This window comes from Ranitomeya imitator, chromosome 5 (assembly GCF_032444005.1).
Source record: "Ranitomeya imitator isolate aRanImi1 chromosome 5, aRanImi1.pri, whole genome shotgun sequence".
NCBI classification, from domain to species: Eukaryota; Metazoa; Chordata; class Amphibia; order Anura; family Dendrobatidae; genus Ranitomeya; species Ranitomeya imitator.
The window spans coordinates 715,981,643-716,002,129 of NC_091286.1; the positions used below are offsets into that span (position 1 = coordinate 715,981,643).

At 44.6% G+C, this 20,487-nt stretch overlaps 1 protein-coding gene across 1 annotated transcript in view; it reads left to right on the forward strand.

Moving 5' to 3' along the window:
- LOC138681001 (T-cell differentiation antigen CD6-like) overlaps positions 1-20,487 on the forward strand; it is a 361,581-nt gene that overhangs the window by 47,546 nt on the left and 293,548 nt on the right. The window contains exons 3-4 of the mRNA XM_069768182.1: positions 19,296-19,604; positions 19,691-19,984. Of these exons, the coding sequence (XP_069624283.1) occupies positions 19,296-19,604; positions 19,691-19,984 (603 nt within the window). The remainder of the gene's footprint in view (positions 1-19,295; positions 19,605-19,690; positions 19,985-20,487) is intronic.

Sequence of the window (20,487 nt, forward strand, 5' to 3'; positions counted from 1 at the left end):
AGGTGTCTGTATGGTAGTAATGATATGTGAGGAGGAGGAGATGTCTGTATGGTAGTAATGATATGTGAGGAGATGTCTGTATGGTAGTAATGATATGTGAGGAGGAGATGTCTGTATGGTAGTAATGATATGTGATGAGGAGATGTCTGTATGGTAGTAATGATATCTGAGGAGGAGATGTCTGTATGGTAGTAATGATATGTGACGAGGAGATGTCTGTATGGTAGTAATGATATGTGATGAGGAGATGTCTGTATGGTAGTAATGATATGTGATGAGGAGATGTCTGTATGGTAGTAATGATATGTGAGGAGGAGATGTCTGTATGGTAGTAATGATATGTGAGGAGGAGATGTCTGTATGGTAGTAATGAAATGTGAGATGTCTGTATGGTAGTAATGATATGTGAGGAGATGTCTGTATGGTAGTAATGATATGTGAGGAGGAGATGTCTGTATGGTAGTAATGATATTTGATGAGGAGGAGATGTCTGTATGTTTGGAGGGATATGTGAGGAGGAGGAGGTCATGTTTGTATGCTAGGAATGAAATGTGAGGAGGAGGAGATGTCTGTATGGTAGTAATGATATGTGATGAGGAGATGTCTGTATGGTAGTAATGATATGTGAGGAGGAGGAGATGTCTGTATGGTAGTAATGATATGTGAGGAGATGTCTGTATGGTAGTAATGATATGTGAGGAGGAGGAGGAGATGTCTGTATGTTCGGAGTGATATGTGAGGAGGAGGTCATATTTGTATGGTAGTAATGAAATGTGAGGAGGAGGAGATGTCTGTATGGTAGTAATGATATGAGGAGGAGGAGATGTCTGTATGGTAGTAATGATATGTGAGGAGGAGGAGGTGTCTGTATGGTAGTAATGACATGAGGAGGAGGAGATGTCTGTATGGTAGTAATGATATGTGAGGAAGAGATGTCTGTATGGTAGTAATGAAATGTGAGGAGGAGGAGCTGTCTGTATGGTAGTAATGATATGAGGAGGAGGAGATGTCTGTATGGTAGTAATGAAATGTGAGGAGGAGGAGATGTCTGTATGGTAGTAATGATATGAGGAGGAGATGTCTGTATGGTAGTAATGAAATGTGAGGAGGAGATGTCTGTATGGTAGTAATGATATGAGGAGGAGATGTGTTATGACCTGGTGGTCAGGACAATAATGGACCTGGTGGTTAAGAGCACACGGAATGACCTGATAGTTTCTGATAATAAGGACGAGCTCTGGGACGTGGGAACTCTGCTGACCGCAATCCCTAATCCTATCAAACACACTAGAAATAGCCGTGGATTGCGCCTAACGCTCCCTATGCAACTCGGCACAGCCTAAGAAACTAGCTAGCCCTGAAGATAGAAAAATAAAGCCTACCTTGCCTCAGAGAAATTCACCAAAGGAAAAGGCAGCCCCCCACATATAATGACTGAGTAAGATGAAAATACAAACACAGAGCTGAAATAGATTTAGCAAAGTGAGGCCCGACTTACTGAACAGAACGAGGATAGGAAAGGTAACTTTGCGGTCAGCACAAAAACCTACAAAAAGACCACGCAGAGGGCGCAAAAAGACCCTCTGCACCGACTCACGGTGCGGAGGCGCTCCCTCTGCGTCCCAGAGCTTCCAGCAAGCAAGACAACAATAAAAATTGCAAGCTGGACAGAAAAATAGCAAACCAAAGAAATACAAGCTGGAACTTAGCTTCTGCTGGGAAGACAGGTCACAAGAACGATCCAGGAGAGAACTAAACCAATACTGGAACATTGACAGGTGGCATGGAGCAAAGATCTAAATGGAGTTAAATAGAGCAGCCCACTAACGAATTAACCTCGTCACCTGTGGAAGGAAACTCAGAAACACCCACCAGAGGAAGTCCATGGACAGAACCAGCCGAAGTACCATTCATGACCACAGGAGGGAGCCCGACAACAGAATTCACAACAGTACCCCCCCCCCCTTGAGGAGGGGTCACCGGACCCTCACCAGAGCCCCCAGGCCGACCAGGATGAGCCAAATGAAAGGCACGAACCAGATCGGCAGCATGAACATCAGAGGCAAAAACCCAGGAATTATCTTCCTGACCATAACCCTTCCACTTGACCAGGTACTGGAGTTTCCGTCTCGAAACACGAGAATCCAAAATCTTCTCCACCACATACTCCAACTCCCCCTCAACCAACACCGGGGCAGGAGGATCAACGGATGGAACCACAGGCGCCACGTATCTCCGCAATAACGACCTATGGAACACATTATGGATGGCAAAAGAAGCAGGAAGGGCCAAACGAAATGACACAGGATTGATAACCTCAGAAATCTTATACGGACTAATGAAACGAGGCTTAAACTTAGGAGAGGAAACCTTCATAGGAACATAACGAGACGACAACCAAACCAAATCCCCAACACGAAGTCGGGGACCCACACAGCGCCGGTGGTTAGCGAAACGTTGAGCCTTCTCCTGGGACAATGTCAAATTGTCCACCACATGAGTCCAAATCTGCTGCAACCTATCCACCACAGTATCTACACCAGGACAGTTCGAAGACTCAACCTGCCCTGAAGAGAAACGAGGATGGAAACCAGAATTGCAGAAAAACGGCGAAACCAAAGTAGCCGAGCTGGCCCGATTATTAAGGGCGAACTCAGCCAACGGCAAAAAGGACACCCAATCATCCTGATCAGCAGAAACAAAGCATCTCAGATATGTTTCCAAAGTTTGATTAGTTCGTTCGGTTTGGCCATTTGTTTGAGGATGGAAAGCTGAGGAAAAAGACAAATCAATGCCCATCCTAGCACAAAAGGATCGCCAAAACCTTGAAACAAACTGGGAACCTCGGTCAGAAACGATGTTCTCCGGGATACCATGTAAACAAACCACATGCTGGAAAAACAATGGCACCAAATCAGAGGAGGAAGGCAATTTAGACAAAGGTACCAAATGGACCATCTTAGAAAAGCGATCACAAACAACCCAAATGACCGACATCTTTTGAGAGACGGGGAGATCCGAAATAAAATCCATAGAAATATGCGTCCAGGGCCTCTTCGGGACCGGCAAGGGCAAAAGCAACCCACTGGCATGAGAACAGCAGGGCTTAGCCCGAGCACAAGTCCCACAGGACTGCACAAAAGAACGCACATCCCGTGACAAAGATGGCCACCAAAAGGATCTAGCCACCAAATCTCTGGTACCAAAGATTCCAGGATGCCCACCCAACACTGAACAATGAATCTCAGAGATAACTCTACTAGTCCATCTATCAGGGACAAACAGTTTCTCCGCTGGGCAACGGTCAGGTCTATCAGCCTGAAATTTTTGCAGCACCCGCCGCAAATCAGGGGAGATGGCAGACAAAATTACCCCCTCTTTGAGAATACCCGCCGGCTCAGGAACACCCGGAGAGTCAGGCACAAAACTCCTTGACAGGGCATCAGCCTTCACATTCTTAGAGCCCGGAAGGTACGAAACCACAAAATCAAAACGGGAGAAAAATAACGACCATCGAGCCTGTCTCGGATTCAACCGTTTGGCAGACTCAAGATAAGTCAAATTCTTGTGATCTGTCAAGACCACCACACGATGCTTGGCTCCTTCCAGCCAATGACGCCACTCCTCGAATGCCCACTTCATGGCCAACAACTCACGATTACCAACATCATAGTTATGCTCAGCAGGCCAAAACTTTCTAGAAAAGAAAGCAGATGGCTTCATCACCGAGCCATCAGAACTTCTTTGCGACAAAACAGCCCCTGCTCCAATCTCAGAAGCATCAACCTCAACCTGAAACGGGAGTGAAACATCTGGCTGGCACAACACAGGGGCAGAAGAAAAACGACGCTTCAATTCCTGAAAAGCCTCTACAGCTGCAGAAGACCAATTGACCACATCAGCACCTTTCTTGGTCAAATCAGTCAACGGTTTAGCAACGCGACGATAAAAATTAGCAAAGCCCAGGAACTTTTGCAGGCTCTTCACAGATGTCGGCTGAGTCCAATCGTAAATGGCCTGGACTTTAACAGGGTCCATCTCGATAGTAGAAGGGGAAAAAATGAACCCCAAAAATGAAACCTTCTGAACTCCAAAGAGACACTTTGACCCCTTCACAAACAAGGAATTCGCACGAAGGACCTGGAACACCATTCTGACCTGCTTCACATGAGACTCCCAATCATCCGAAAAGACCAAAATATCATCCAAGTACACAATCAGGAATTTATCCAGGTACTCTCGGAAGATGTCATGCATAAAGGACTGAAATACCGATGGAGCATTGGAAAGCCCGAATGGCATAACCAGGTACTCAAAATGGCCCTCGGGCGTATTAAATGCTGTTTTCCATTCATCGCCTTGTTTAATACGCACAAGATTATACGCCCCTCGAAGATCTATCTTGGTGAACCAACTAGCCCCTTTAATACGAGCAAACAAATCAGATAGCAACGGCAAAGGATACTGAAATTTGACTGTAATTTTATTAAGAAGGCGGTAATCAATACAAGGTCTCAAAGAACCATCCTTCTTGGCCACAAAAAAGAACCCTGCTCCTAACGGTGATGACGACGGGCGAATATGGCCTTTCTCCAAGGATTCCTTTATATAACTCCGCATAGCGGCGTGTTCTGGCACAGATAAATTGAACAATGGGCCCTTAGGAAACTTACTACCAGGAATCAAATTAATTGCACAATCGCAATCCCTATGAGGAGGTAGGGCACTGGCTTTGGGCTCATCAAATACATCCCGATAATCCGACAAAAACTCTGGAACTTCAGAAGGAGTGGAAGACGAAATAGACAAAAATGGAACATCACCATGTACCCCCTGGCAACCCCAGCTGGACACAGACATAGATTTCCAGTCCAATACTGGATTATGAACCTGTAGCCATAGCAACCCCAAAACGACCACATCATGCAGATTATGCAACACCAGAAAGCGGATATCCTCCTGATGTGCAGGAGCCATGCACATGGTCAATTGGGTCCAGTACTGAGGCTTATTCTTGGCCAAAGGCGTAGCATCAATTCCTCTCAATGGAATAGGATACTGCAAGGGCTCCAAGAAAAAACCACAGCGCCTAGCATACTCCAAGTCCATCAAATTCAGGGCAGCGCCTGAATCCACAAATGCCATAACAGAATAGGATGACAAAGAGCAAATCAGAGTAACAGACAATAGAAATTTAGACTGTACCGTACCAATGGTGGCAGACCTAGCGAACCGCCTAGTGCGCTTAGGACAAACGGAGATAGCATGAGTGGAATCACCACAGTAAAAACACAGCCCATTCCGACGTCTGTGTTCTTGCCGTTCAGCTCTGGTCAAAGTCCTATCACATTGCATAGGCTCAGGCCCATGCTCAGATAGTACCGCCAAATGGTGCACAGCTTTACGCTCACGCAAGCGTCGATCGATCTGAATCGCCAAGGACATAGACTCATTCAGACCAGCAGGCATGGGAAACCCCACCATGACATCCTTAAGGGCTTCAGAGAGACCCTTTCTGAAGATTGCTGCCAGGGCACATTCATTCCACTGAGTGAGCACAGACCACTTTCTAAACTTCTGACAATATATCTCCGCTTCATCCTGACCCTGACACAGAGCCAGCAAGATTTTCTCTGCCTGATCCACTGAATTAGGTTCGTCATAAAGCAATCCAAGCGCCAGGAAAAACGCATCAACATCACGCAATGCTGGATCTCCTGGCGCAAGGGAAAATGCCCAGTCTTGAGGGTCACCACGTAACAAAGAAATAATGATCTTTACTTGTTGAACAGGGTCACCTGAGGAGTGAGGTTTCAAGGCAAGAAACAATTTACAATTATTTTTGAAATTCAAGAACTTAGATCTATCACCAAAAAACAAATCAGGAATTGGAATCCTAGGCTCTGACATCGGATTCTGAACCACAAAATTTTGAATGTTTTGTACCCTTGTAGTGAGATTATCCATCTAAGAGGACAGACCTTGAATGTCCATGTTTACACCAGTGTCCTGAACCACCCAGAGGTAAAGGGGAAAAAAGAGACAAAACACACTGCAAAGAAAAAAAAATGGTCTCAGAACTTCTCTTATCCCTCTATTGAGATGCATTAGTACTTTGGGCCACCTGTACTGTTATGACCTGGTGGTCAGGACAATAATGGACCTGGTGGTTAAGAGCACACGGAATGACCTGATAGTTACTGATAATAAAGGACGAGCTCTGGAACGTGGGAACTCTGCTGACCGCAATCCCTAATCCTATCAAACACACTAGAAATAGCCGTGGATTGCGCCTAACGCTCCCTATGCAACTCGGCACAGCCTAAGAAACTAGCTAGCCCTGAAGATAGAAAAATAAAGCCTACCTTGCCTCAGAGAAATTCCCCAAAGGAAAAGGCAGCCCCCCACATATAATTACTGTGAGTAAGATGAAAATACAAACACAGAGATGAAATAGATTTAGCAAAGTGAGGCCCGACTTACTGAACAGACTGAGGATAGGAAAGGTAACTTTGCGGTCAGCACAAAAACCTACAAAAAGACCACGCAGGGGGCGCAAAAAGACCCTCCGCACCGACTCACGGTGCGGAGGCGCTCCCTCTGCGTCCCAGAGCTTCCAGCAAGCAAGACAACAATAAAAATTGCAAGCTGGACAGAAAAATAGCAAACCAAAGAAATACAAGCTGAAACTTAGCTTCTGCTGGGAAGACAGGTCACAAGAACGATCCAGGAGAGAACTAAACCAATACTGGAACATTGACAGGTGGCATGGAGCAAAGATCTAAGTGGAGTTAAATAGAGCAGCCCACTAACGAATTAACCTCGTCACCTGTGGAAGGAAACTCAGAAACACCCACCAGAGGAAGTCCATGGACAGAATCAGCCGAAGTACCATTCATGACCACAGGAGGGAGCCCGACAACAGAATTCACAACAGAGATGTCTGTATGGTAGTAATGATATGTGATGAGGAGGAGATGTCTGTATGTTCGGAGTGATATGTGAGATGTCTGTATGGTAGTAACGAAATGTGAGGAGGAGGAGATGTCTGTATGGTAGTAATGATATGAGGAGGAGGATATGTCTGTATGGTAGTAATGAAATGTGAGTAGGAGGAGATGTCTGTATGGTAGTAATGATATGAGGAGGAGATGTCTGTATGGTAGTAATGATATGTGATGAGGAGGAGATGTCTGTATGTTCGGAGTGATATGTGAGGAGGATAAGGAGGAGATATGTGAGATGTCTGTATGGTAGCAATGATATGTGAGGAGGAGATGTCTGTATGTTTGGAGGGATATGTGAGGAGGAGGAGGTCATATTTGTATGCTAGGAATGAAATGTGAGGAGGAGGAGATGTGTTGTGAATTCTGTGGCAGAGCTCCCTCCTGTGGTCACAAGTGGTACTTCGGCTGATTCTCTCTGGGAGCTTCCGTTTGTGGAGGAAACTGGTACTGCTGCTTGAGTTTCCTCCCTCAGGTGATCTGGTGATGTCGTTAGGTGCTTCTCTACTTAACCCCACCTAATGCTTTGATTCATGCTTCCTGTCAATGTTCCAGTGTTGGACTTGTGTTTCTCTGGATCATTCCTGTGGCCTGCTGCTCTGCATAGCTAAGTGCTTCTTTGCTATTTGTTGCTATTTTTTCTGTCCAGCTTGTCTATTTGTTTTGCTGGAAGCTCTGGGACGCAAAGGGTGTACCTCCGTGCCGTTAGTTCGGTACGGAGGGTCTTTTTGCCCCTTTGCGTGGTTTTCTTTAGGGTTTTGTGTAGACCGCAAAGTTATCTTTCCTATCCTCGTTCTGTCTAGAATATCGGGCCTCACTTTGCTGAATCTATTTCATCCCTATGTTTGTCTTTTCATCTTACTCACAGTCATTATATGTGGGGGGCTGCCTTTTCCTTTGGGGTATTTCTCTGAGGCAAGGTAGGCTTATTTTTTCTATCTTCAGGCTAGCTAGTTTCTCAGGCTGTGCCGAGTTGCATAGGGAGCGTTAGGCGCAATCCACGGCTGCCTCTAGTGTTGTTTGGAGAGGATTAGGGATTGCGGTCTGCAGAGTTCCCACGTCTCAGAGCTCGTTCTATGTTTTTGGATTATTGTCAGATCACTGTATGTGCTCTGACCTCCATGTCCATTGTGATACTGAATTGCCTTTCATAACAGTACAGGAAGCCGCAAGTACTAATGATTCTCAATAGAGGGAAAAAAGAAGTTCTGAGACCATTTTTTTTTCTTGGCTTTGTGTTTTGTCTTTTTTTTCCCCTAGACATTTGGGTGGTTCAGTACACAGGTGTAGCGATGGACATTAGAAGTCTGTCTTCATTTGTGGATCAGCTCTCGGCAAGAGTACAAAAGATTCAAGACACTATTGATCAGAAATCTATGTTAGAACCAAGAATTCCTATTCCTGATTTGTTTTTTGGAGATAGAACTAAGTTTCTGAGTTTCAAAAATAATTGTAAGTTATTTCTGGCCTTGAAACCTCGTTCCTCTGGTGATCCAGTTCAACAGGTTTTGATTATTATTTCTTTTTTGCGCGGCGACCCTCAGGACTGGGCATTTTCTCTTGCGCCAGGAGATCCTGCATTGAGTAATATCAATGCGTTTTTCCTGGCGCTCGGATTGCTGTACGATGAGCCTAATTCAGTGGATCAGGCAGAAAAGAATTTGCTGGCTCTTTGTCAGGGTCAGGATGAGATAGAGGTATATTGCCAGAAATTTAGAAAATGGTCAGTGCTCACTCAATGGAATGAATCTGCGCTGGCAGCTATGTTCAGAAAGGCTTTCCCTGAAGCCCTTAAGGATGTCATGGTGGGATTTCCTATGCCTGCTGGTTTGAATGAGTCTATGTCTTTGGCTATTCAGATCGGTCGACGCTTGCGTGAGCGTAAATCTGTGCACCATTTGGCGGTATTATCTGAGCATAAACCTGAGCCTATGCAGTGCGATAGGACTTTGACCAGAGTTGAACGGCAAGAACACAGACGTCTGAATGGGCTGTGTTTCTACTGTGGTGATTCCACTCATGCTATCTCTGATTGTCCTAAACGCACTAAGCGGTTCGCTAGGTCTGCCACCATTGGTACGGTACAGTCAAAATTTCTTCTGTCCGTTACCTTGATCTGCTCTTTGTCATCATATTCTGTCATGGCGTTTGTGGATTCAGGCGCTGCTCTGAATTTGATGGACTTGGAATATGCTAAGCGTTGTGGGTTTTTCTTGGAGCCCTTGCAGTGTCCTATTCCATTGAGAGGTACTGATGCTACGCCTTTGGCCAAGAATAAGCCTCAATACTGGACCCAGCTGACCATGTGCATGGCTCCTGCACATCAGGAGGATATTCGCTTTCTGGTGTTGCATAATCTGCATGATGTGGTCGTGTTGGGGTTGCCATGGCTACAAGCCCATAATCCAGTATTGGATTGGAAATCCATGTCGGTGTCCAGCTGGGGTTGTCAGGGGGTACATGGTGATGTTCCATTTTTGTCAATTTTGTCATCCACCCCTTCTGAGGTTCCAGAGTTCTTGTCTGATTACCGGGATGTATTTGATGAGCCCAAGTCCGATGCCCTACCTCCGCATAGGGATTGCGATTGTGCTATCAATTTGATTCCTGGTGGTAAATTCCCAAAAGGTCGACTGTTTAATTTATCCGTGCCTGAGCACACCGCTATGCGCAGTTATGTGAAGGAATCCCTGGAGAAGGGGCATATTTGCCCGTCATCGTCGCCATTAGGAGCAGGGTTCTTTTTTGTAGCCAAAAAGGATGGTTCGTTGAGACCTTGTATAGATTATCGCCTTCTTAATAAGATCACTGTTAAATTTCAGTACCCCTTGCCTTTGTTATCTGATTTGTTTGCTCGGATTAAGGGGGCTAGTTGGTTCACCAAGATTGATCTTCGTGGTGCGTATAATCTGGTGCGAATCAGGCGAGGCGATGAATGGAAAACTGCATTTAATACGCCCGAGGGCCATTTTGAGTACCTGGTTATGCCATTCGGACTTGCCAATGCTCCATCAGTGTTTCAGTCCTTTATGCATGACATCTTCCGAGAGTACCTGGATAAATTCTTGATTGTGTACTTGGATGACATTTTGATTTTCTCGGATGATTGGGAGTCTCATGTGAAACAGGTCAGAACGGTTTTTCAGGTCCTGCGTGCTAACTCTTTGTTTGTGAAGGGATCAAAGTGTCTCTTTGGTGTGCAGAAGGTTTCATTTTTGGGGTTCATCTTTTCCCCTTCTAATATCGAGATGGACCCTGTTAAGGTCCAAGCCATCCATGATTGGACTCAGCCGACATCTCTGAAAAGTCTGCAAAAGTTCCTGGGCTTTGCTAATTTTTATCGTCGCTTCATCTGCAATTTTTCTAGTATTGCTAAACCATTGACCGATTTGACCAAGAAGGGTGCTGATTTGGTCAATTGGTCTTCTGCTGCTATGGAAGCTTTTCAAGAGTTGAAGCGTCGTTTTTCTTCTGCCCCTGTGTTATGTCAACCTGATGTTTCTCTTCCGTTCCAGGTCGAGGTTGATGCTTCTGAGATTGGAGCAGGGGCTGTTTTGTCGCAGACAGGTTCTGATTGCTCAGTGATGAAACCATGCGCTTTTTTTTCCAGGAAGTTTTCGCCTGCTGAGCGGAATTATGATGTGGGCAACCGAGAGTTGCTGGCCATGAAGTGGGCATTAGAGGAGTGGCGTCATTGGCTTGAAGGAGCTATGCATCGCGTGGTGGTATTGACTGATCATAAGAACCTGACCTATCTCGAGTCTGCTAAGCGTTTGAATCCTTGACAGGCTCGTTGGTCGCTGTTTTTCGCCCGTTTTGACTTTGTGATTTCGTACCTTCCGTGCTCTAAAAATGTGAAGGCGGATGCTCTGTCTAGGAGTTTTGTGCCCGACTCTCCGGGTTTATCTGAGCCGGCGGGTATCCTCAAGGAAGGAGTAATTGTGTCTGCCATCTCCCCTGATTTGCGGCGGGTGCTGCAAAAATTTCAGGCTAATAAACCTGATCGTTGTCCAGCGGAGAAACTGTTTGTCCCGGATAGGTGGACAAATAAAGTGATCTCTGAGGTTCATTGTTCGGTGTTGGCTGGTCATCCTGGAATCTTTGGTACCAGAGAGTTAGTGGCTAGATCCTTTTGGTGGCCGTCTCTGTCGCGGGATGTGCGTTCTTTTGTGCAGTCCTGTGGGATTTGTACTCGGGCTAAGCCCTGCTGTTCTCGTGCCAGTGGGTTGCTTTTGCCCTTGCCGGTCCCGAAGAGACCTTGGACACATATCTCTATGGATTTTATTTCAGATCTTCCCGTCTCTTAAAAGATGTCAGTCATTTGGGTGGTCTGTGATCGCTTTTCTAAGATGGTCCATCTGGTACCCTTGTCCAAGTTGCCTTCCTCCTCTGATTTGGTGCCATTGTTTTTCCAGCATGTGGTTCGTTTGCATGGCATTCCAGAGAATATCGTTTCTGACAGAGGTTCCCAGTTTGTTTCGAGGTTTTGGCGAGCCTTTTGTGGTAGGATGGGCATTGACTTGTCTTTTTCCTCGGCTTTTCATCCTCAGACTAATGGCCAGACCGAACGAACCAATCAGACCTTGGAAACCTATCTGAGATGCTTTGTTTCTGCCGATCAGGATGACTGGGTGTCCTTTTTGCCTTTGGCTGAGTTCGCCCTTAATAATCGGGCCAGCTCGGCTACCTTGGTTTCGCCATTTTTCTGCAATTTTGGGTTCCATCCTCGTTTCTCTTCAGGACAGGTTGAGTCTTCGGACTGTCCTGGTGTGGATACTGTGGTGGACAGGTTGCAGCAGATTTGGACTCATGTAGTGGACAATTTGACCTTGTCCCAGGAGAAGGCTCAACGTTTCGCTAATCGCAGACGCCGTGTGGGTCCCCGACTTCGTGTTGGGGATCTGGTTTGGTTATCTTCTCGTCATATTCCTATGAAGGTTTCCTCTCCGAAGTTTAAACCTCGTTTCATTGGTCCTTATAGGATTTCTGAGGTTATTAATCCTGTGTCTTTTCGTCTGACCCTCCCAGATTCTTTTTTCATACATAACGTCTTCCATAGGTCATTGTTGCGGAGATATGTGGCACCTATGGTTCCATCTGTTGACCCTCCTGCCCCGGTTTTGGTGGAGGGGGAATTGGAGTATATTGTTGAGAAGATTTTGGATTCTCGTGTTTCAAGACGGAAACTCCAGTATCTGGTTAAATGGAAGGGTTATGCTCAGGAGGATAATTCCTGGGTTTTTGCCTCTGATGTCCATGCTCCCGATCTTGTTCGTGCCTTTCATGTGGCTCATCCTGGTCGGCCTGGGGGCTCTGGTGAGGGTTCGGTGACCCCTCCTCAAGGGGGGGGTACTGTTGTGAATTCTGTGGCAGAGCTCCCTCCTGTGGTCACAAGTGGTACTTCGGCTGATTCTCTCTGGGAGCTTCCGTTTGTGGAGGAAACTGATACTGCTGCTTCTGAGTTTCCTCCCTCAGGTGATCTGGTGAGGTCGTTAGGTGCTTCTCTCATTAACCCCACCTAATGCTTTGATTCATGCTTCCTGTCAATGTTCCAGTGTTGGACTTGTGTTTCTCTGTGGCCTGCTGCTCTGCATAGCTAAGTGCTTCTTTGCTATTTGTTGCTATTTTTTCTGTCCAGCTTGTCTATTTGTTTTGCTGGAAGCTCTGGGACGCAAAGGGTGTACCTCCGGGCCGTTAGTACGGTACGGAGGGTCTTTTTGCCCCTTTGCGTGGTTTTCTTTAGGGTTTTGTATAGACCGCAAAGTTATCTTTCCTATCCTCGTTCTGTCTAGAATATCGGGCCTCACTTTGCTGAATCTATTTCATCCCTACGTTTGTCTTTTCATCTTACTCACAGTCATTATATGTGGGGGGCTGCCTTTTCCTTTGGGGTATTTCTCTGAGGCAAGGTAGGCTTATTTTTTCTATCTTCAGGCTAGTTAGTTTCTCAGGCTGTGCCGAGTTGCATAGGGAGCCTTAGGCGCAATCCACGGCTGCCTCTAGTTGTGTTTGGAGAGGATTAGGGATTGCGGTCTGCAGAGTTCCCCCGTCTCAGAGCTCGTTCTATTATTTTGGGTTATTGTCAGATCACTGTATGTGCTCTGACCTCCATGTCCATTGTGATACTGAATTGCCTTTCATAACAGAGATGTCTGTACGGTAGTAATGATATGTGAGGAGGAGATGTCTGTATGGTAGTAATGATATGAGGAGGAGGAGGAGATGTCTGTATGGTAGTAATGAAATGTGAGGAGGAGGAGATGTCTGTATGGTAGTAATGATATGAGGAGATGTCTGTATGGTAGTAATGAAATGTGAGGAGGAGGAGATGTCTGTATGGTAGTAATGATATGAGGAGGAGATGTCTGTATGGTAGTAATGATATGTGATGAGGAGGAGATGTCTGTATGTTCGGAGTGATATGTGAGGAGGAGATGTCTGTATGGTAGTAATGAAATGTGAGGAGGAGGAGATGTCTGTATGGTAGTAATGATATGAGGAGGAGGAGATGTCTGTATGGTAGTAATGAAATGTGAGTAGGAGGAGATGTCTGTATGGTAGTAATGATATGAGGAGGAGATGTCTGTATGGTAGTAATGATATGTGATGAGGAGGAGATGTCTGTATGGTAGTAATGAAATGTGAGGAGGAGGAGGAGATGTCTGTATGGTAGTAATGATATGAGGAGGAGATGTCTGTATGGTAGTAATGATATGTGATGAGGAGGAGATGTCTGTATGTTCGGAGTGATATGTGAGGAGGAGATGTCTGTATGGTAGTAATGAAATGTGAGGAGGAGGAGATGTCTGTATGGTAGTAATGAAATGTGAGTAGGAGGAGATGTCTGTATGGTAGTAATGATATGAGGAGATGTCTGTATGGTAGTAATGATATGAGGAGGAGATGTCTGTATGGTAGTAATGATATGTGATGAGGAGGAGATGTCTGTATGTTCGGAGTGATATGTGAGGAGGATAAGGAGGAGATATGTGAGATGTCTGTATGGTAGCAATGATATGTGAGGAGATGTCTGTATGTTTGGAGGGATATGTGAGGAGGAGGAGGTCATATTTGTATGCTAGGAATGAAATGTGATGAGGAGGAGATGTCTGTATGGTAGTAATGATATGAGGAGGAGATGTCTGAATGGTAGTAATGAAATGTGAGTAGGAGGAGATGTCTGTATGGTAGTAATGATATGAGGAGGAGATGTATGTATGGTAGTAATGATATGTGATGAGGAGGAGATGTCCAATTTCACCTGTCAGAAGTGTAGACTAGTGGCCCTTTTAGAAGAAAAGATGCGGGGTCTGGAAGAAAGAATAGCAACTTTGAAACTCATCAAAGAGAATGAAGACTTTCTAGACAGAACAGAAGCATCTCTACTGGTCACAGAAGGTGCAAAAAGTGTCAGAGAACCTCCAAAAGCAGATGAGTGGAAGCATGTGACCAAAAGAAGCAAGAAGACCATGGAGAAATCACCAACCACACAACTGAAGAACCGATATCAAATCTTTGTAGAGGATGAAGATGGCACACCTAAGAATGAAGCAATACCAGCAAGCAAAAAAGAAAAGGGCACACAGCAACAAGTGACAGCAAAAAGTACAGCCAAGAAGCAACGAAGAGTGGTGGTGGTGGGAGACTCACTACTGAGAGGCACCGAAGCAGCCATCTGCAGACCGGACATAACTGCAAGAGAAGTATGCTGCCTTCCAGGTGCGATGATCAAGGATGTGACCGATAGGATACCAAAGCTCTTCAGCTCCAAGGACGTCCACCCATTTCTTCTGATACATGTTGGCACCAATGACACGGCAAGGAAGGACCTACCGACAATCTGCAAGGACTTTGAAGAGTTGGGGAAGAAAGTAAAGGAACTGGATGCACAGGTAGTTTTTTCTTCTATCCTTCCAGTAGACGGGCATGGCACCAGGAGATGGAACAGGATCCTTGATGCAAACAACTGGCTAAGACGATGGTGCAGACAACAAGGATTTGGATTCCTGGACCACGGTGTGAATTACTGGTATGATGGACTCCTCGCCAGAGACGGACTACACCTCAACAAACCTGGGAAACACACATTCGCCAGAAGACTCGCTACACTCATCAGGAGGGCGTTAAACTAGAAGAAGAGGGGACGGGAAGAAAAACATTAGACTCGAACAAAGACGACCCAGGAAAACATACTCAGAAGGGAGGTAAGAACATTTCTAAAACAATCCACAGTGAGGAGATTGGAACAAAACAAAATCCTCTAAACTGCATGCTCGCAAACGCCAGAAGCCTGACAAACAAGATGGAAGAACTAGAAGCAGAAATATCTACAGGTAACTTTGACATAGTGGGAATAACCGAGACATGGTTAGATGAAAGCTATGACTGGGCAGTTAACTTACAGGGTTACAGTCTGTTTAGAAAGGATCGTAAAAATCGGAGAGGAGGAGGGGTTTGTCTCTATGTAAAATCTTGTCTAAAGTCCACTTTAAGGGAGGATATTAGCGAAGGGAATGAGGATGTCGAGTCCATATGGGTTGAAATTCATGGAGGGAAAAATGGTAACAAAATTCTCATTGGGGTCTGTTACAAACCCCCAAATATAACAGAAAGCATGGAAAGTCTACTTCTAAAGCAGATAGATGAAGCTGCAACCCATAATGAGGTCCTGGTTATGGGGGACTTTAACTACCCGGATATTAACTGGGAAACAGAAACCTGTGAAACCCATAAAGGCAACAGGTTTCTGCTAATAACCAAGAAAAATTATCTTTCACAATTGGTGCAGAATCCAACCAGAGGAGCAGCACTTTTAGACCTAATACTATCTAATAGACCTGACAGAATAACAAATCTGCAGGTGGTTGGGCATTTAGGAAATAGCGACCACAATATTGTGCAGTTTCACCTGTCTTTCACTAGGGGGACTTGTCAGGGAGTCACAAAAACATTGAACTTTAGGAAGGCAAAGTTTGAACAGCTTAGAGATGCCCTTAATCTGGTAGACTGGGACAATATCCTCAGAAATGAGAATACAGATAATAAATGGGTAATGTTTAAGAACATCCTAAATAGGCAGTGTAAGCGGTTTATACCTTGTGGGAATAAAAGGACTAGAAATAGGAAAAACCCAATGTGGCTAAACAAAGACGTAAGACAGGCAATTAACAGTAAAAAGAAAGCATTTGCACTACTAAAGCAGGATGGCACCATTGAAGCTCTAAAAAACTATAGGGAGAAAAATACTTTATCTAAAAAACTAATTAAAGCTGCCAAAAAGGAAACAGAGAAGCACATTGCTAAGGAGAGTAAAACTAATCCCAAACTGTTCTTCAACTATATCAATAGTAAAAGAATAAAAACTGAAAATGTAGGCCCCTTAAAAAATAGTGAGGAAAGAATGGTTGTAGATGACGAGGAAAAAGCTAACATATTAAACACCTTCTTCTCCACGGTATTCACGGTGGAAAATGAAATGCTAGGTGAAATCCCAAGAAACAATGAAAACCCTATATTAAGGGTCACCAATCTAACCCAAGAAGAGGTGCGAAACCGGCTAAATAAGATTAAAATAGATAAATCTCCGGGTCCGGATGGCATACACCCACGAGTACTAAGAGAACTAAGTAATGTAATAGATAAACCATTATTTCTTATTTTTAGTGACTCTATAGCGACAGGGTCTGTTCCGCAGGACTGGCGCATAGCAAATGTGGTGCCAATATTCAAAAAGGGCTCTAAAAGTGAACCTGGAAATTATAGGCCAGTAAGTCTAACCTCTATTGTTGGTAAAATATTTGAAGGGTTTCTGAGGGATGTTATTCTGGATTATCTCAATGAGAATAACTGTTTAACTCCATATCAGCATGGGTTTATGAGAAATCGCTCCTGTCAAACCAATCTAATCAGTTTTTATGAAGAGGTAAGCTATAGGCTGGACCACGGTGAGTCATTGGACGTGGTATATCTCGATTTTTCCAAAGCGTTTGATACCGTGCCGCACAAGAGGTTGGTACACAAAATGAGAATGCTTGGTCTGGGGGAAAATGTGTGTAAATGGGTTAGTAACTGGCTTAGTGATAGAAAGCAGAGGGTGGTTATAAATGGTATAGTCTCTAACTGGGTCGCTGTGACCAGTGGGGTACCGCAGGGGTCAGTATTGGGACCTGTTCTCTTCAACATATTCATTAATGATCTGGTAGAAGGTTTACACAGTAAAATATCGATATTTGCAGATGATACAAAACTATGTAAAGCAGTTAATACAATAGAAGATAGTATTCTGCTACAGATGGATCTGGATAAGTTGGAAACTTGGGCTGAAAGGTGGCAGATGAGGTTTAACAATGATAAATGTAAGGTTATACACATGGGAAGAAGGAATCAATGTCACCATTACACACTGAATGGGAAACCACTGGGTAAATCTGACAGGGAGAAGGACTTGGGGATCCTAGTTAATGATAAACTTACCTGGAGCAGCCAGTGCCAGGCAGCAGCTGCCAAGGCAAACAGGATCATGGGGTGCATTAAAAGAGGTCTGGATACACATGATGAGAGCATTATACTGCCTCTGTACAAATCCCTAGTTAGACCGCACATGGAGTACTGTGTCCAGTTTTGGGCACCGGTGCTCAGGAAGGATATAATGGAACTAGAGAGAGTACAAAGGAGGGCAACAAAATTAATAAAGGGGATGGGAGAACTACAATACCCAGATAGATTAGCGAAATTAGGATTATTTAGTCTAGAAAAAAGACGACTGAGGGGCGATCTAATAACCATGTATAAGTATATAAGGGGACAATACAAATATCTCGCTGAGGATCTGTTTATACCAAGGAAGGTGACGGGCACAAGGGGGCATTCTTTGCGTCTGGAGGAGAGAAGGTTTTTCCACCAACATAGAAGAGGATTCTTTACTGTTAGGGCAGTGAGAATCTGGAATTGCTTGCCTGAGGAGGTGGTGATGGCGAACTCAGTCGAGGGGTTCAAGAGAGGCCTGGATGTCTTCCTGGAGCAGAACAATATTGTATCATACAATTATTAGGTTCTGTAGAAGGACGTAGATCTGGGTATTTATTATGATGGAATATAGGCTGAACTGGATGGACAAATGTCTTTTTTCGGCCTTACTAACTATGTTACTATGTTACTATGTTACTATGTCTGTATGGTAGTAATGAAATGTGAGGAGGAGATGTCTGTATGGTAGTAATGATATGAGGAGATGTCTGTATGGTAGTAATGATATGAGGAGATGTCTGTATGGTAGTAATGATATGTGATGAGGAGGAGATGTCTGTATGTTCGGAGTGATATGTGAGGAGGAGATGTCTGTATGGTAGTAATGAAATGTGAGGAGGAGGAGATGTCTGTATGGTAGTAATGAAATGTGAGTAGGAGGAGATGTCTGTATGGTAGTAATGATATGAGATGTCTGTATGGTAGTAATGATATGAGGAGGAGATGTCTGTATGGTAGTAATGATATGTGATGAGGAGGAGATGTCTGTATGTTCGGAGTGATATGTGAGGAGGATAAGGAGGAGATATGTGAGATGTCTGTATGGTAGTAATGATATGTGAGGAGGAGGAGATGTCTGTATGTTTGGAGGGATATGTGAGGAGGAGGAGGTCATATTTGTATGCTAGGAATGAAATGTGAGGAGGAGGAGATATCTGTATGGTAGTAATGATATGTGAGGAGGAGATGTCTGTATGGTAGTAATGATATGTGAGGAGGAGGAGATGTCTGTATGGTAGTAATGATATGTGATGAGGAGGAGATGTCTGTATGGTAGTAATGATATGTGATGAGGAGGAGATGTCTGTATGGTAGTAATGATATGTGATGAGGAGGAGATGTCTGTATGGTAGTAATGATATGTGAGGAGGAGATGTCTGTATGGTAGTAATGATATGTGATGAGGAGGAGATGTCTGTATGGTAGTAATGATATGTGAGGAGGAGATGTCTGTATGGTAGTAATGATATGTGAGGAGGAGGAGATGTCTGTATGGTAGTAATGATATGTGATGAGGAGGAGATGTCTGTATGGTAGTAATGATATGTGATGAGGAGGAGATGTGTTTATGATAAGACACTTCCTCCTCCTATGTACTGGGTACTGTTATTTCTCCTCCTCACCATGATTACCATCTTTTTGTAGTCTGTATTCAGAAGTATGTATAATATCCAATGTTGTCAACCACATAAACATATCTTGTTATTCCGCCAATTCCCCACATGATGATGGTCATTAGTGTTATCATCTTTGTATCGTCCACAGAACCACCCGTCTTGCGTCTCTCGGGAACCCGTGATTCATGCGCTGGCCGTGTGGAGATTTTCAAGGATGGATTCTGGGGCTCTGTTTGCCATGATGGGTGGGACGCCATGGATGCAGAGATTACATGTAAACAGATGAAGTGTGGCTCAGCACTATCAGCACTGGGAGCGTCACATTTTGGAAGTGGACACCCACAAATCCATCTAAATGAGGTGAAGTGCACAGGCAGTGAGAACTCTCTATGGGAATGTCCAGCAAATAATACACGAGTGTGTTCAACCAAAGAACGTGCGGGGGTTGTCTGTTCAGGTGAGGGGCCACACGAAACGTATTGTCTTTTTTGTATTATACGTTTTGGCATTCACAACGTGTCTTTTTTGTTTCCGACTCTGTAGAACATCGGGATGTACGACTTTCTGGAGGTGCAAACAACTGTTCAGGTCGCGTAGAAGTCTATCTCAGTGGTGTGTGGGCCACAGTGTGTGATAGTCACTGGTATACGGAAGATTCTGCAATGCTCTGCAGTTATCTTGGATGTGGACCCTTCCAGCAAGAAACGAAGCATGAACACTCCCTGAGTACATCCGCAGCTTTTCTGTGCCGTGAAGTAAAGTCTCTCTGGAACTGCACCGTGTATAAGAATTCTCATATGTGCCCCCAATCAAAGGCTCTTGGGCTAATATGTCAAGGTATGCCTAAGGGGACCTCTCACTGTTCTTACTCACCAAGCCACCAGCTCATCATTAGTTTAGTCATAACTCGACACTCTGGCATTAGGTTGTGAAGGATTTGTACGTCACCTAGGAGGTGAGTCCTTTATCTGTGGCAGATGAGGACCACCACAGTATACCATATATATATACCATATATCACTGTTGATGGACTCCTCTCCTGGATTCATCTTACACGTGTGAGTGGTTTCGTGGCACTGAACATAGGGTTAGCTATCTAAAGAGTATATTATTTCTTTCCTCCAGACATCACTAACTCATGAATTATAAGTGGTAGGACAATGGGATGAAACTGAAAGGGAGAAGATACAGATTAGATATTAGAAAAAAGCTTTTTGACAATGAGGCGATCAATCAAACAGGCGGCCACGAGAGGTGGTGAGTTCTCCTTCAATGGAAGTCTTCAAACAGAGGCTGGACAGACATCTGTCTGAGATGGTTTAGTGAGTCCTACATTGAGC